This window comes from Galeopterus variegatus, unplaced genomic scaffold, assembly GCF_000696425.1.
Source record: "Galeopterus variegatus unplaced genomic scaffold, G_variegatus-3.0.2 Scaffold827, whole genome shotgun sequence".
Lineage (NCBI taxonomy): Eukaryota > Metazoa > Chordata > Mammalia > Dermoptera > Cynocephalidae > Galeopterus > Galeopterus variegatus.
In genome coordinates, this window is record NW_007726938.1 from 363030 (window position 1) to 379618 (window position 16589).

Consider the following 16589-nt stretch of genomic DNA (forward strand, 5'->3'; position numbering starts at 1 on the left):
GGAGCGTGCGCGTGCGGGAATAAGGTGAGGAGGGAGCGTGCGCGTGCGGGAATAAGGTGAGGAGGGAGCGTGCGCGTGCGGGAATAAGGTGAGGAGGGAGCGTGCGCGTGCGGGAATAAGGTGAGGTGGGAGCGTGCGCGGCTGCGTCCGCCAGAGGAGCTCCGGGCGTGTTTCTTTGCCTGCTCGGCCGCGCGCTGTCCTGGCTGGGCGGGCCCGGCGGGTTTTGACTCCCGGGCCCTGAGAAGGGGTGGAGGAGGTAATGAGCGGACATAAAGGCTTTATCCCTGGACAGCGGGGTTGAGGGGGCCGGAGGTGAGGAGTCTGGGCCGTCAGCGACCCGCGAAGACTTGAAGTAGCCGCGGCGGCGTCCAGAGTGGCACTAGGCTCTCGCCAGACTGCAGCTGCCGCCGGAGGGAAGGAGCGACAGGCCAAGTGGCCCTCCTCCCTTTGTGTCCACCGAAGGGCCGCCCGTGGGCCAGGCTCCCCTCGGCGCCCCGGGACTGTGGGGTCCAGCTGTGGAGGTGACGCCCACCTCTCCGCCCCTCGGAGATCCCTGGGGATCTTACTGCGCCCCGGGGCTGCTGAGACCCAGGTGAGGCACCTGTGAAGGCCCGGCCCTGCCCCGGGGCACAGGGTAAATGCCCTGCGCCCTGCATTTCCCGTCGAGAGCCTCCTGTTGCCGTTCCCCCGCAGCTGGCCTTGATTTCCCCAGTCCTTCGCCGCAGGGCTGCTCTTCCCGTTAAAGCCAAGGTGCTAAGGTTTGGGTAAGTTTACCTCCTCGCTTTTCTCCTTCGGCCAGGTTCTTTGGAGGAGCAGATTTCAGGGTCTGAAGATTGGGGCCCTGCCCCGCTACCAGGAAGAGAAATTTTCTGATGAGGAACTGGTAAATTGTTAAGATTTTCCTGGATGAACTTAGCCTTTACTTTGTATTTGACATCTATGAAGAGTTTTGCCTTTCCATTTTGATGTGGTTATAAAACGTGGGACACTACTGAGAATTTGTTCAGCATATTTCAATTTGTGCAGAGGTAAAATTGGAAGTTAGTTTCAGATCGCCTAAGAGTATCTATTCATTCGCTTAGCAATTGGACATAACTTAAATTCGTTTTTGTTTTGTCAAATTGAATTTCATTTCTACAAATTGAGGAACGTTTTATGTTTAAATTAAGAGATCGACACTTAAAAATGTGATAACATTTATTCTAATCATAATTTTTTCTGTTATCGATTGGTTTTATGCCAGTACTGGGCATTTTGTGAACCTTGCTCAGCATAGGCAAATGCTCTATTTTTGGAAGTTCTACATTTGGTGGCTTTTCAAAAATATGGTCATCGTCGAAGCTTGATGATTATTGCCCCTCTTCTGTGTTCTGTAAATTAATTGTGCTTATTTCTATTTTGCACTTAGGACATTCATATTCAAATTCTTTCTTTCTTTTTCTTCTACTGGACAGTGTATTCCTTTAAGAATATGACTTCATCTTCTCTGTAGTCTCAGTGCCTGGCACATAGCAGGGGCTCAAATGTGTATTTAATGAATAAATTAATAAACACATTTAGACACTCTTCCACTGTAATCCATTGGGTGGAGTTCTGCTAATGTTTTAAAAACTTGCAATTATTCTGAACTAGTCTTAGTACCCATGGAAAAATTTGCATTGTATTTGAAATAAAGGTCGTGGAAACTTGAAGTGTTTTACTATAAAGAATATTAGTTTTTCTGTTTCCTCTTAATCCAAGAAATGACATCAGAAGGTATTTCTTGTTTCTTTGTGAGAAATGTGTTTACCAATGAAGACCTAGAGCTGACACCTTGAGTGAAAACTAAAAATACCAGCAATTCAGGCTTGTGTTGTATGAACAAAACAAGAAGTTTTTCAACATTAAAACTTCAATATGAACACTGTTTTATAAAATCTTAGTTTGAAAATGGAAGTTTTTTTTTTTTTTCCTTTTTGTCTTTTTTCGTGTCCGGCAACGGATCGCAACCCTCTGGTTTTATCGCAACCATAGGTGCTGCGCCCGCACCTCGCTCAGCCAGTGAGCAGGAACCGGTCTGTATGTGGGATCCGAACCCTCGGCGGGAGCGCCGCCGCACTCTCAAGCAGCGCACTGTAGCAGTGCGCCACCGGGCCGGCCCAAAATGGAAGTATTTTTATTGTAAAAAATGATAATATGTATTGAAAAAAATTAAGACAATATAGACAAGTACAAAAAAGAAAAGGGGGGAAAATCTCAAATCTTGCTACTCACAAGTAACCCAAACACTTTGATGAACAGACTTCTAAACATCTCCCTATATATTTATATGATACCAACACATGTGTTTATATATGGGATCATAGTTTTATTTTTTCAGTCAGCAGTGTTTCATGAACATCTTTCCATGTCAGTAAATAGAGACAGGTATCTTATAATTTTAAGTGGCTGCATAATATTCTATTTTATATATGTACCTACATTTTTTAAATCCATATTCAGAATAGTGAACATTTAGGTTGTGTTCATTCTTTTCTCACCTAAATACTCTGTTAATTCGTTCTGTGAATATTTTTGCATACATATGTGAATGTCTCCTTGAGGTAAATTCCTAGCAGAGGGATTTACTCAGTTTACTCAGTTTAATTAATAAATTAAAATTTAATTTAACTTATTTTTTTGCTGACCAGTGCAGGGATAGAACCCCAGACTTTGGTGTTATTAGCACCATGCTCTAGCCAACTGAGCTAACAGCCCAGCTAGAATGCTTATTTTAAACACTTCTGTATCTTATACTTCTTCCACAGAAGTTGCATTTATTTTGTACTCTTCCCAAGTAGTGTATAATTTTTCTCACACCTTTCAAAGCATTGGGTTTTGTCCATTTAAAAAAATCTTTTGCAAAAAAAATCTTGTTCACGTTTCTTGATTGCCAGTGAGGTTACAAGTCTTTTCACATGTTTATTGTTGTGACAGATATTTTGGTGTTTTGCCTGTAGTTCATGGTTGACAGCTCAGAGAGAGAAAAATTTGAGGGAGGATGGATGCAAGAGCTCGAAATTGTTTGCTTCAACATAAGGAAGCTCTGGAAAAGGACATCAAGACATCCTACATCATGGATTACATGATTACTGATGGAGTTTTAACAGTATTGGAGGAGGAAAAAGTAAAAAACGAGGTAAAACCCTCCGAGGTAGTCTGTGTTCTCTTAAAAATTTAGGATATTAGAACTTGTACCGTTCTCCACTAATTTATGTTGTAAACATATTCATTGTTGTGCACTAAACTACTTAATTTTTTTTTTTAGCCTACTCAACAGCAACGAGCAGCTATGTTAATTAAAATCATACTTAAAAAAGATAATCATTCCTACATATCATTCTGTAAAGCTCTGCAAGAAGAAGGATATAACGATCTTGCTGCCCTTCTCCATGATGGCATTCCAGTTGTCTCTTCCTCCAGTCACAAAGATTCAGGTGGTGGAGTAATTTCAAATGGTTTGTATCTGCGATACCTTCTGTCTCTTTGCTGTCACACTGGCTACATTGCTGCAGGTTTTTCTTATTGTAGACGTAATCTTCTGAAGAGAGTGTGATCAGTTCACTGAAAAATGTGTGTGAAAAAATTGTAGTGATGTTTTCAATTTAAGTATTTCTTATTTGCATCCATGTTAATTTTCACATTTTCTTCCTGCCTATTTATTGCTGAGATGATAATATGTATACCCTAATTTTTAGAATAAGGCAATTTATAGGCCTATATTTAAGTTATTTTGCAGTTCTGTGTGTTTATAGAGTTTAAAGGAAAGAATAAGAATCTTTAGAAATCTATGTTCTTGAAAAGACTTTCATAAACATTCTTCCCTTTACCCTCTTCTATCTATTCTAAAGTAAGTGAGAAAGAGACTAGAGAGTCAGGAAATAATAGGGTAAGAGCAAGGATAGATGGAGATTTCCTTTGTCTGTAGTCATCTTGAAGAATATATGTTTGCTTTTGTTCTCTGTGTTCTGAGAAATCAGAAAGTTGAAGTTAATATGCTGTCCATAAAATTCTGAGGCTCAGGCCTTAGCCTTGTTCTCTTTGGTTTTTATTGTATAACTTGAGTAACCATTTCAAAATTCTATTGTTTATGCTTGTTTTGTTTTGGATTTCAGTAAGGACAGTCCTGTGTGAAGGTGGAGTACCACAGAGGCCAGTAGTTTTTGTTAACAGGGAGGAGCTGGTGGACACAATTCAACAGAAGCTCGCCAAATTGAATGGTGAACCGGGATGGGTCACCATATATGGAATGGCAGGCTGTGGGAAGACTGTATTAGCTGCAGAAGCAGTTCGAGATCATAACATCTTAGAAGGTAAGTTTTGATCACTGTGTGTTACTGGCTAAGGATATTCTTAGGCATTGTATTAGCTTCCTGTTGCTGCTGTAATAAATTACCACAAATTTAGTGGCTTAAAACAACACAAATTTATTATCTTATGGTTCTGGAGGTTTTTAGAAGGCTAAAATAAAGATGTCAGCAGGGCTGAGTTCCTTTTGGAAGCTCTAGGGAGAATTCTTTTCCTTGAATTTTCAGCTTCTAGAGTGGGCCTGCATTTCTTGACTCATGGTCCCTTTCTCTGTTTTTAAAGCTGGCAGTGCATAGCATCTTCAAATCTCTCTCTCTGATTTTGCTTCTGTCTCACATCTCTTTTTCTGATTCTGACCTTCTTGCCTCCCTCTTACAAGGACCCTTGTGATTACATTGGGCTCATGTGATAATCCTCATCTCAAAATCTTTAATTTAATTGAATCTGCAAAGTCCTTTTTGACATGTGAGGTAATATATTTATGAATTCTGTAATTAGGATGTGGACATCTTTGGAGAGCCATTATTCTTCCTGCCACAGGCATGATTAAATTTGGAATTTATTTTCTGCCTCACCTGTCACAATGAGGCTTGGCTAGCCAGGCCATTAAATGTTCATGAAGGTATCAGATTGCACCTCTTATCATGGTAGTGAAGCTAGTTCCCTTGAGTGTTAACAATTGAGGGGATTGTGGGGTTAAAAAAAACAACAACAAAACTTGAAAGGCTGTCCAGCTTATATCCTGCCTTTCAGGCAGGACTAGACTTATACCTTCCTTTCGTGTGAGTCTCTATTTTGGCAAAGAGTGCTATAGAGAAAGAGATTCTTGGAAATTCAGTTCCATTAATTACTCTGCCAGTGGACGATTCTCCCATGTATTTGGCATCCTATATTAGTTTGAACTGTTAATTCCTTTTCTATAATTAATTCTATCAGTTGCTTATTTTTTAAAATAAAAATCTTTAGTAACTTGTCTACCTTGTGTGTAAAACCCAAGAAGAAAAATTGGGAGTTGACTGTAGGAACCAATGGGTTTTGCAGGAAGGCTTTATAGATTCATTTGACATCGGTGACTGACATTTGTTGCCTGACGTATTCATGTATTCTGTAAATGTTTGAAAGCCTCCTATGAGTATGGCACTGTTTTGGGCACTGGGGATCCAGAAGGAAGGCACAGTCTGTGCATTTAAGGAATTTAGTCATAATCTAGTAGGATAAGAAGACATATAAACAAATTATGATGACAGTAGAAGCAAAAGTTGGAACAAAGGGAATGTTAACTCTGGAGGAAGAGGGATGGACAGGACAGGCTTCCTGAATGAGATGACATTTTAGCTGGATTTTGGAGAAAGAAGAAAAGTTTTCAGGTAGACTAGGGTGGGATGGGAGAGTAGGGAAAGTGGGAAGGGTGGAAGGTGATTACTGGAGTAGGGAAGGGCTTACTGGGCGGAAGAGGGTTTAAGACATGTTTGGCAGGTGTACCACTGACTTTTAGTGAGTCTGGTAGGTTCTTAAGGTATTCATCGGGAATAATTGTATATACAGCTCCATCAATCTTTGGCTGCCTCCGTTTATTAGTGAGTTCTGTCTGCATAACACTTCTAATGGAATTCGAAGACAGCTCCTGACTTCTAGCAGTTAATTTTTTTATGTATACAAGACATAATCAGCAGTTAAGACAGATTAGATAACAAAATGAATAAGTAGGAAGCCTCTAAAAGACTGAGGAAGAGAGAGGCTAGGACACATCTATTATACCCACATGGCTTTTGTTTATACATCATAGCCTTTGTTAGCAGTGTTGATTATACTCTTGTCAGAGGATGCCCAATTCCTAACCCTTGGTTTTTTTCCTCTGTCATTACAGGGGAGTTTCCTTGGACTTAGCTCTTTGCAAGTTTCAGAGCCAGGGATTTTTTTTAAACCTCTACTACGAAGTTGATCACTGAGGATATCACTGAGGATATGTCAGGGTAAAATTAGCTTAAATTCCTTTAGTGGGAAGAAATGAATTTTCCTTTCAATATTGTGATGAACTTTCTTTAAAAGATATATTTATAATATACTAATTTACAGGATTAAAAGAATGTCCTCCCCCATTAAAATTTTACTACATTATTGTGATGAATTTTGAATTTTAGGGATTAAAATTGGCCAACAGTTTTATGGAATTACTCAGGAGTTATATTGTATACCATTATCTTGGAACAGATTTTAACCACTTTGTTTTGAGAAAATCCCAGAGGTACTAGCAACTGTTTAGTACATGTGAGCTTAGTTCATATCTCTCATATGCTTTTGTGGTATCTTGAGTTCAGAGGATTGAGTTAATCATATTCTTTAGTTCATGGCTCACTATCTTACTAGGTCTGCACAAGGTTTAGCTTTTTACTGTATTTATTTCCTTTTCAAAATTTCTTATTTCCTTTCCTGTCCTCATAGACAATCCCTCAAATATATTTAATATGTGTTCTTTGTAAATGTCTGTGTAATTTATGTGTTCTTGTAAAATGTATATATTTGCAAATATTTTAAATTTGCACAAATGTTATGGTGTTATTTTATTGTGTTTTTTATCTCCCATGACACTATGTTTTTAAAATTTATCCTTGTTCCTATGTATGCATCTTATTTGTTACACCTGATTGCTACTCAGTGCACCCAATGTATTTTACTGTTTATTCCACTTGTAAATAGATTGTCTCCAACTCTGCTGCTCCAGCAAAATTGGGCGGAACTTTTACAAGACTGAAAATTTCTTGAGTGTATGTAGCTTAGGAGCAGAATTGCTGAATTATAGGATATACAAATACCAAATTTGATTGCCCTCTAGTATATGCATTTCCACCTGCAGGGTTATGGGGGCTCATATATCATCACTTTCCCAGTGACAATTGGTGCGATCCAGCTTATTTTTGTCAGGCCAGCTAGTGTAAAGTGATTATCTTTTAATTTGCATAAACTCAAGTTTGAACATTTCTTCATAAGTTTGTTAGCCTTTTGGGTTTCCATTCTTATAGATTTTGTTTATATCATTTGTCTGTTTTTCCATTGGAATTTATATCTTTTTCTTGTTGCTTTTTAGGAGTTTCTTGATTATTCTAGATACTAGACTTTGTTGGGTTTAGGCTTTGTAAAAACCTTATCTCAATTTGTCATTTATTTTAACTTTATCCTGGATGTTCTTAATAGGAGAAAAATCTTTAATTCTGATGTAGTCACATTAATAAATTTTTTTGCCTTCTAATTTGTGCTTCTTGAATTTTGCTTAAGTAGTCTTATTATAGTCTTATCATAGGTATTTAGCTCTTTAATCTTTTTGGAGAATGCCTTTGTGTACTAGTTCAAGAGTAGATGCTGTCTCAAAGATAAATTTTAATCTCTGGAGTTCATTTCCATTCTCAAATATAGGAATATTAGATTTTAACCATTTAATTGTAGTATAAAACCTTTTCTCTTAAAAATGAAGGTAATGTAAGGGTTACTGAAACTGGTTCCTATGGAAGTTTCTTCTTACAGTGGTGGTTGGTACAAATTAAAGAATATTAAGTTCTTAACTATGTATGCCTATACCTTTCTAAGTAACCCAACTTTCTTTTGAAAATTCAACTCTTTATTTTTTTCTTATTTGTAGGGAAATTGTGAAGAGTTGATATAACTTTAAACCATTTACACTATTGTATTCATATACTGAGTTTTTAAAGCGTGGAAGCTTTCTCTATAGGCTGTCCACCTATTTGTTTCTGTCCTTCCCAAGATTTCCTTGATGCTGTTAGATTATTAGTTGCTACCAGGATAAACCCCATGTGAAAGTAGAATGGGGTTAGTTTTCTCTGAATAAAGGCAATTTTTCTCTGAGTAAGTTTCTTGGAATTACAAGTACAGCCTCATTCAAGGCTAAATTGCTCCCTCTTGTGCCTATAGTCAAGATGTTTAGCTTCTTTCTGAAATGTGGGATTAATGGTTTAGTGTTTAAATGTTGTATTGTGCTGGTAGATTTTCAGATTAGGTGGTCATTTGGTTGGTTTGTCTGACTTTCTTCTTAAAGCTGCTAGTGTTTTAGTTTTTTCCTGCATGTGTTTATAATGCCCTAATTTTTTAGTTTTAAATTTAGGAGAGAAAGACCTTTGACCTAGATACTAGGTACTTAAATTAAAATGCGAGAGTTTATTAGACTGCTATTTCAGGATACTTTCTTTTTCTACTTTCTTTTATATTTAATTCTGGGGTGATTTTTAACTTTTTGGGTGGGGTGGGGGGGCGGCAGCTGGCCAGTACAGGGATCTGAACCCTTGACCTTGGTGTTATAATACCATGCTTTAACCAACTGAACTAACTGGCCAGCCTGATTTTTAAAAATTTTAAATAACAGAAACTAAAAAAAAAAAAGTTAGGACAATCGGTAGTTTACAACATTTTTGTTTGTTTAACTATTTCAAAAGTAGTATTTTCATTTAAAAAGAGGTAAAAGTTTTCTTCTCCATTCTTCATTCCTTTCTCCTAATTCTAAAGTCTAGCCCAGAGATGATCTTGGTTAAGTTTGGAGTGAATTTTTTCAAATGTTTCTGTGCATCTACAAATACTTACACATACAGAACACAGCTATAACATTAAGTGAAGCCTCAGGGATTTGCTGTTTCATAACCTTGATGTACACTGAGGGAGGCCTGAGTGAACTTCAGGAAGCTTTAGGAGTAAAGCAGTAGGACTTGTCTACCTTTTTCTAAGACAGTGGCGCTGATAATCAAACCTAGGCTTCATAGCCCTGTCTCTACCTCTGTTACTGCAGAGCTCTCTGTTTCCTGGTCATTTGTTATCTACTCAGTACCTTGCCGAATCCTGATCTATGTCCTTTCCTCTCATTCCCATGATTTTTTGCCATACCCTCTAGACCACCTCTTCTGTGATCAGGAAACTATTCTACATCATCAACCTATTCTTAGAATGTTCGCCTTCTTGCCTTACCTGAAACTGGGCAGTTTCCTGAGGATACCGCTGTCTCCATAGCTTTCCTCAGTACTGTGGCAACTTTTTTCCTTTATATCCCACATATGTTAGCACCAGGAAATGGGTGAGTGTTGCCCTTACTTTCTGTTGCCTCATCCAGATCATTAATACTTCCTTCTCCAGCGAATTTCTTTGAGATTCATTTCTCTAATCTTTCCCAGTGGTATAGCCACCCTCTCATTCACTGATGATTGGAATTCTTAGCTTATAATTTTTCTCTTATTCTCTTCTTTTTAGTGGCAGTCTTAGTGATTTTGATATCTATATAGATGAATCATCCAAAACCTTGGCCTCTCAGTTCCTTGACCTCTTTGTCTCTATGACCATTTTCTTCACTCCCCTTCAGCCCTGTGTTTTCCCGATCACAAGCTGGACTATGATCCTTGTCCTATTAGAACTATAGCACTTTTGAAATCTTGATGTTAACATTCTATTCTACTCTTTTTCCACCTCCACCTCCAGTCTATTCTTCAAGTGTGTTGTTATAGTTAGACTGCCAAGACTTCTCATCCGTTGATTCCATAATATACTCACTATTTATCCTATTAGTACCCCGCCCCCAGACTTGGGCCTAGATTTTATTGTCCGTCATACAGTCACTCTTAACATATACTCTTGATTCTTTAGTTGTCTCTTTATCTTGGTTGAAACCTGATTTGTTTTTCTCTGTGCTAGCCTGTGGAGTTAGGTGTTCCTTCTTGCTCCCTATGGCTTCATCCAGACTATTACTTACTTCCTCTTTTCTGCGGAAAATCACCCAACTGAAAATCATCCAATTTAAATTCACGATCATAAACATTGGCAGTTTTACTAGGTGTAGTGGATTGAATTGTGTCCCCCCCAAAACTCTCTGAAGCTTGAATTGTGTACCCTAAGTTTTGTGTATTAGAAACTTAGCCCCCACTATGACTGTTAAGAGGGTGGGAAATCCTATTATGGTAATTGAAAGGTGGAGATTTGAAGAGGTGATTGGGTTGTAGGACCCTGCAGTAGTGAATGGATTAAAAATGGTGGTCATGGCCATGGTTCTAAGGGATTTAAAAGAAGAGAGAAGAGAGTCTCTTTCTCTCTGCTCTCTCTGCTTCCACCATCTTGCAATGTAAGACCCCTGGGTTGCTGTTGCCACCACCAGATGGACTTTGGACTTCTCAACCTCAGAAACTGTAAGCCAAATAAACCTCTGTTCTTTATAGTTTATCCAGTCTCAGGTATTCTGTGATAGCAACACAAAACAGACTACTACACCAGGTTTATTTAGTAAATGTAACCATTGTATTTGGATTTGTAAGGTGTAACAAAAAAGAAAAAACACCTATACTCTTTTCTCTTATTGTCCGTTCAAACCTCTTCCCTGGGACTCATTCTTTCTTTGATCTTGTACAGGTTCAAAGGTTCCAGGTCAATTCAAGTTATAAAAAGTCTCATTTCAGTAATTTCAATACTCCAATCTTCATTTATATGTAAGGTTCTTTCCTTGTTCAGTTGGGCCTGCCTCACTCAGACTTGGGAAGCTTGCAGTGGGAGAGTAGGTTAAGGTGGACATTGCAGGTTGTTTCTAGCTTTTTCCTGTTGTAGACAATGCTGTAGTGAATATCCTTGAGGAGGCAAAATAATGTAGATGTGAAGCATTGACACTGGGGGTTTGAATTCCATCTCTGCTCTATTAGCTGTGTAACCTTGGACAAAATGATCAACCATTCTATACCTCAGTTTCCTCATCTTCAAAATGAGGATAATAATAGTGTCTGCTTGATAGTATCTTATGAGGATTAAATGAGTTAACATGTAGAACTCTTGGAATAGTGTTCAGTAAATATCTGTCCTAAGTAGATCTTTGTGCATATATACAAGTCTTTCTTTTGGATGATTAAGTTTTTTAAATAGTGATTTAGATTTGTTCGTAATTATTTGTGAATACCAGTAAATAAATAACCCTTTGGTATAATTTACCTCATTTATCTTTGTGTCTGTTTTTTGCTTTTTCTTATACTTTGATGTTCATATCATACAAATCTTTATGGTTAATGCCACTGGTATGAACTAATGTTACTGTTTACTGTATTTTACACATAGGTACCCCTCTTATACAAATGAGTGTGCTTCAGAAAGTTTGTGGAAAAACAGAGTTAAAAGATAATACAGATCTTTTCATGAACCTTTTTTTTGGTGACTGGCAGGGAACCGAACCCTTGACCTTGGTACTGTAAGGCAGTGCTGTAACCAACTGAGCCAACCGACCAGCACTCCATGAACCTTTTGAAGTACTTTGTATATATTTTTTATCTGTGTGGAGCTGAATAAGTATATATAGTCTATGAAGACTTATGATTTTTGGCTCTCAATACATATGTAAATAAAAATATGTATTATGGCTTAATTAACAATAATGATGATGACAGTAATAATAATGACTACTCTTACTTAGTTGGAAGTGCTTACTAGTTCAAAGCTTAATATTTTCAAGGTGCTCTCAGGATCCATAATCCTGTCTATTATAATCCTTTACAGTTAACACAGCAATTTTGAATGTTTCATATCATTTTCTCACAGCATCTCTGAAGTAAGTGGAATAGACAGTCTTATTCCAGTGTAACATATGAGACTGAGGTTAAGTGATTTGTTAAAGATTAGATAGCTAATAAGCAGGAGAGCCAGACTTGAACCTAATTTCTTATGTCTGTATAAGAAAACCATAATGAGTGAGTTATGTGTTCCAGTACATCAGTGGTTTTCAACCAGGGACAATTTTGCCCACTAGGGGACATTTGACAATGTTTGGAGACATTTTTGGTTGTCATTACTGGTAAGGGAGAATCCTACTGGCGTCTAGTGAGTAGAGGCCAGGGAGGCCATTAAACATCCTATAATGCACAGGACAATCCCTTACAACAAGAGTTATCCAGCCCAAAAAGTCATGAGCGCTGAGATTGAGAAACTGTGCAGTGTACTAATCTTTGATAACATAGGACAAAGACTGTGAAATTTACAGCTTGATTCAAGAGAAGGTGAAAATATGATGCGATTGAAGATTGGAGTAAATCTGATACCTAACAGTAAAACCATTCAAACGAGAACTGTTCAAAGGCCTGAAGTTTATCATTCTTTTTCTCACTAGATCATTTCCCAGGGGGTGTGCAATGGGTTTCAGTTGGGAAACAAGACAAATCTGGACTTCTGATGAAACTGCAGAATCTTTGTACAAGGTTGGATATAGATCAGAGTTTTCCCCAGAGGCTTCCCCTTAATATTGAAGAAGCTAAAGACCGTCTCCGCATTCTGATGCTACGCAAACACCCAAGGTATGGATAGTCAAATTTAGTTGGTTTATGAAGTCCCAATGAGACTTAACTACTGACATTTAAAAAAATTTTTTTTATTTAATTTTAATTTTACTTAATATACATTGTAGTTGATTTTCATGCCCCTTTACCTGTTCCTCTTCCCTTCTCCCCTCCCCCCCATCATATCTTTTCACTTGACTTAAAGAGTTCAAGGAATTTCTGTGGTTATTCTGTCTTCTCCCCCCCATCCCTGAATTGTTTGTTTGTTTGTTTGTTTGTTTATTTATTTTTAGCTTTCACAAATAAGTGAGAACATGTGGTATATGTCTTTCTGTGCCTGAATTGTTTCACTTAATGTAATTTTCTCTAAGTCCATCCATGTTGTTGTGAATTGTAGTATTTTGTTCTTTTTTATAGCAGAGTAGTATTCCAATGTGTAGATATACCACAGTTTCCTTATCCAGTCATCAGATAATGGACATTTGGGCGGGTTCCAACTTTTGGCTATTGTAAATAGAGCTGCAGTAAACATTGGAATACAGGTATCCCTTCAGCATGATGATTTCCATTCCTGTGGGTATATTCCCAACAGTGGGATAGCTGGGTCATATGGTAGATCTATCTGTAATTGTTTGAGGAACCTCCGTACCATTTTCCATAAAGGCTGCACCATTTTGCAGCTCCGCCAACAGTGTATGAGAGTTCCTTTTTCACTGCAACCTCTCCAGCACTTATCATTCTGTCTTTTGGATATTAGCTATCCTGATTGGAGTGAGATGGTATCTCAAAGTGGTCTTTGTTGCATTGCCTCCCATGGATTTTTCACCCCTCATACCCTGGGTGATGGAGCCGCAAAAGATTACTCAAAGCCCATCTCTTCTGAGCAGTGAGAAGCCCCGAAGTGGTTAATCTCCTGGAACCCTCAAGAGAGAGGCATTCTGGGCCGGCCCGGTGGCGCACTGCTACAGTGCGCTGCTTGGGAAGCGCGGCGGCGCTCCCGCCGAGGGTTCGGATCCCACATACAGACCAGCCGCTAAAGAAAAAAAAAAAAAAAAAAAAAAAAAAGAGAGAGGCATTCTTTTCATTTGGGAAATTAATCACGAATTCGGGTTCTCTTCCCGCATTTATTTTCCAGACCAGGAAGTTACAGGAAGAGAACATAGGTGGGGTTATAGTTTAACAATACAGGCTGGTAACATTTAGTAAAACAAGCAAGATGACATTCCGTAAGGCAATTTTTTTTTTTTTCCTTTTTGTCTTTTCTCGTGACCGGTAACGGGATCGCAACCCTCGGTGTCGCACCCGTACCGCGACCGGCAATGGGATCGCAACCCTCTGTGTCGCGCCCGGACCGCGCTCAACCAGTGAGCGGACCGGTCTCTATATGGGATCCGAACCCTCGGTGGGAGCGCCGCACTCTACCAAGTGCGCCACCGGGCTGGCCCACCGTAAGGCAATTTAAATGATTCACCAACAAAAGCTTGATCTTAGCAAACATTTTTTTTTTTACATACGTCCTACAGCAATTTCTTTAGCATATTTAAACAACATTCAAGCAGTTTTCTTAACATATCTAAAGAACAATCAGTAGGTTAGTCAATAGTCATTCAAGCCGGAATCAAACCAGCAAACCTAAAACAGTCAAAGTACATGATCCCATCCCTAAACAGTGATTAAATTTTGTTAGATGGCTTTTGCCAAACTTATCTGTGGACTTATGTCCCCTACTCAAGAGCTTTTTGGCTCATTCATGCATTACCTAAAAATCCTATTCTAAGATCAAAGGAAAATCAAGATTTCTAACCCATTACATATCCTCCTCTATTATTATTACAAAAATCAGAAGTGATGAGGGAGTCGGGGTCAAAGGTGTTCTGATGAAGAACAGCCAGCATTACTTCAGCTTGACGAGTCCATTGGAACATGGAACATAACAGTTTAACCACTATAAGAAAACAAGATACATAAGACATTAATTTTAGCAATAATCCAAATTCTTATATTTAAACTGGAAAATCAATGGGTAGGATTAAGCCAATGGGCCAAATTGTTTAAATGATTAATAGTAATCTTTTGAGCCTTTTTTTGAAGTTATGTCATTTGTTGTTGAAGTTTGATTATTAAGTTTTGAATATTTTCATGTAAATCAGAATGAAAAGCTCCAAGTAAGGGTTTTTGTACATCTTTCCAGGCAGTGGAGGAATTAAAAGGAATAGAAGTTATACACTTGGAGTGATATCCTGCATAACTATAAACATATGAGAAATATTAAGATTAAAGATATTAAAGTGTAGGGGAGATGTCAAATATATATGGATTAAAACTTAGCCAATGGTAACATTAGTTATCTAACATAATTTATTTTTTGTAAAATTATTTGGCAAGAGACCCAATTAAAGTCCAGACCATTTCCAATAGCAATCCAGGGGTGAGAACAAGCAGAAATACTGGGTTTAGGATGATTGGTTTTTTATTTAGAGTAGAGTTTTTACTAACTCTTGTAGTTTGAATAAATATTTGATGTTTTACAGCTATAATACAATTAAAAGCTGTAAAAATATGATTTATATACCATTGTGGTTGAAAGGGAATGTAAAAGTTTCTAGCAGTAAAATTAGTACTACAATTGATTTTGTAAACTTGTAATGGACCAACAGACCTCCAGTGTAAGCAGTATCATTAGATGAAAGAGAAGGCTCTGAATCACCCCAAGTAAGTAGTTCAAAAACGGAAGGATTTAAAATATAGGTCCCATAAACATTATTACTTACAGAAGGCTGACTAAAAAGGAAAAGCCCATAGATTACAAACAGGCATGTTACCTCTGGACCTTAGGAATTTATAGTTACATGATTTTGGAGTTCTGGAGTTGGATTTGTTCTCACATGGTGTCACATGATAGGGGCAAATGGCCTTTGCTGGTATCCAAAGTGCCTGTAGGAGAAAGGACAGAAGACCCTCTTCCCCATATTAACAATTTAACAGGTTCCAACTATTGTGGTTCCATTGGTAGGTGGTGGTAGGGCAGTTTGGTCATACCTGAAAGCATAACATTCCAATCAAATTCTAGGTAAAATAAGCAGTGTTTTTGTGTATTGTTATAAGAAAAACAGATTCTTATTGAACTTGTGTTTATAACTATATTGTCATAAAATGACAATACTTATGAACAGTTTTAAAATCCTGGAGGGATTAAGTAGAGAGAAAAGTAAATGTTTTCATTTTTGCTCATAAATTGCACATATAATAGCAAGCTGTTAACACCTTAAAATATTTTTTAAATCTGGAAAACAAAACATCAAGAGAACTAGCAATGTTTCAAAATAAAGGAATTGTAAAAACCCAAATTCTTTTTAATCAGTGTATTAGTTTTATGTAATTAACTTTTGTTGTTTTGACTTTGGTGAGTAATTTTACAAACCCATCAGTTTTTTTTATTAGGATTTTGGAAATTTAGTTTAAAGGTATGAACTCAGAGTTTGTCAGGAAACTGTACCTGTCAGAGATTTTTTATAAAATATTTGAAGACATAACATTTTAAAATTATAATTGAACCAAGATTATGATTGATAGCATTTTATAAGACATAGATTTTTAAGAATTTTACATAATTTTAGAACATGTATTTTTTTTTTAAGACATGCTATGTTTTCTTTTCTTTTTTCTTTTTTTGGCTTGCTTTTGTTTTTATTTTTATTTATTTTTTATCGTTACACTATTATTATTATTTTTTTCTTAATTTTATTTTATCGATATACAATGAGGTTGATTATTGTGGCCCATTACCAAAACCCCCCTCCCTCCTCCCTCTTCTCCCTCCCATCCAACAGTGTCCTTTCTGTCTGCTTGTCATATCAACTTCAAGGAGTTGTAGTGGTTAAGATTTCTTCTCCCCCTGCCCCCTGGTTTTTTTATGTGTGCATGTGAATTTATTTATTTATTTTTAGCTCCCACCAATAAGTGAGAACATGTGGT

At 37.6% G+C, this 16589-nt stretch overlaps 2 protein-coding genes across 2 annotated transcripts in view; one reads left to right on the forward strand and one right to left on the reverse strand.

Annotated features, from left to right (window-relative positions):
- Positions 1–656, reverse strand: part of LOC103590493 (inhibitor of nuclear factor kappa-B kinase-interacting protein-like) — an 18640-nt gene extending 17984 nt beyond the window's left edge. Inside the window, exon 1 of the mRNA XM_008572727.1 lies at positions 567–656. Coding sequence (XP_008570949.1) covers positions 567–656 — 90 coding nt within the window. The remainder of the gene's footprint in view (positions 1–566) is intronic.
- APAF1 (apoptotic peptidase activating factor 1) overlaps positions 481–16589 on the forward strand; it is a 142754-nt gene continuing 126645 nt past the window's right edge. The window contains exons 1-5 of the mRNA XM_008572720.1: positions 481–592; positions 2979–3157; positions 3287–3476; positions 4134–4331; positions 12449–12632. Coding sequence (XP_008570942.1) covers positions 3020–3157; positions 3287–3476; positions 4134–4331; positions 12449–12632 — 710 coding nt within the window. The 5' untranslated portion in view covers positions 481–592; positions 2979–3019. The remainder of the gene's footprint in view (positions 593–2978; positions 3158–3286; positions 3477–4133; positions 4332–12448; positions 12633–16589) is intronic.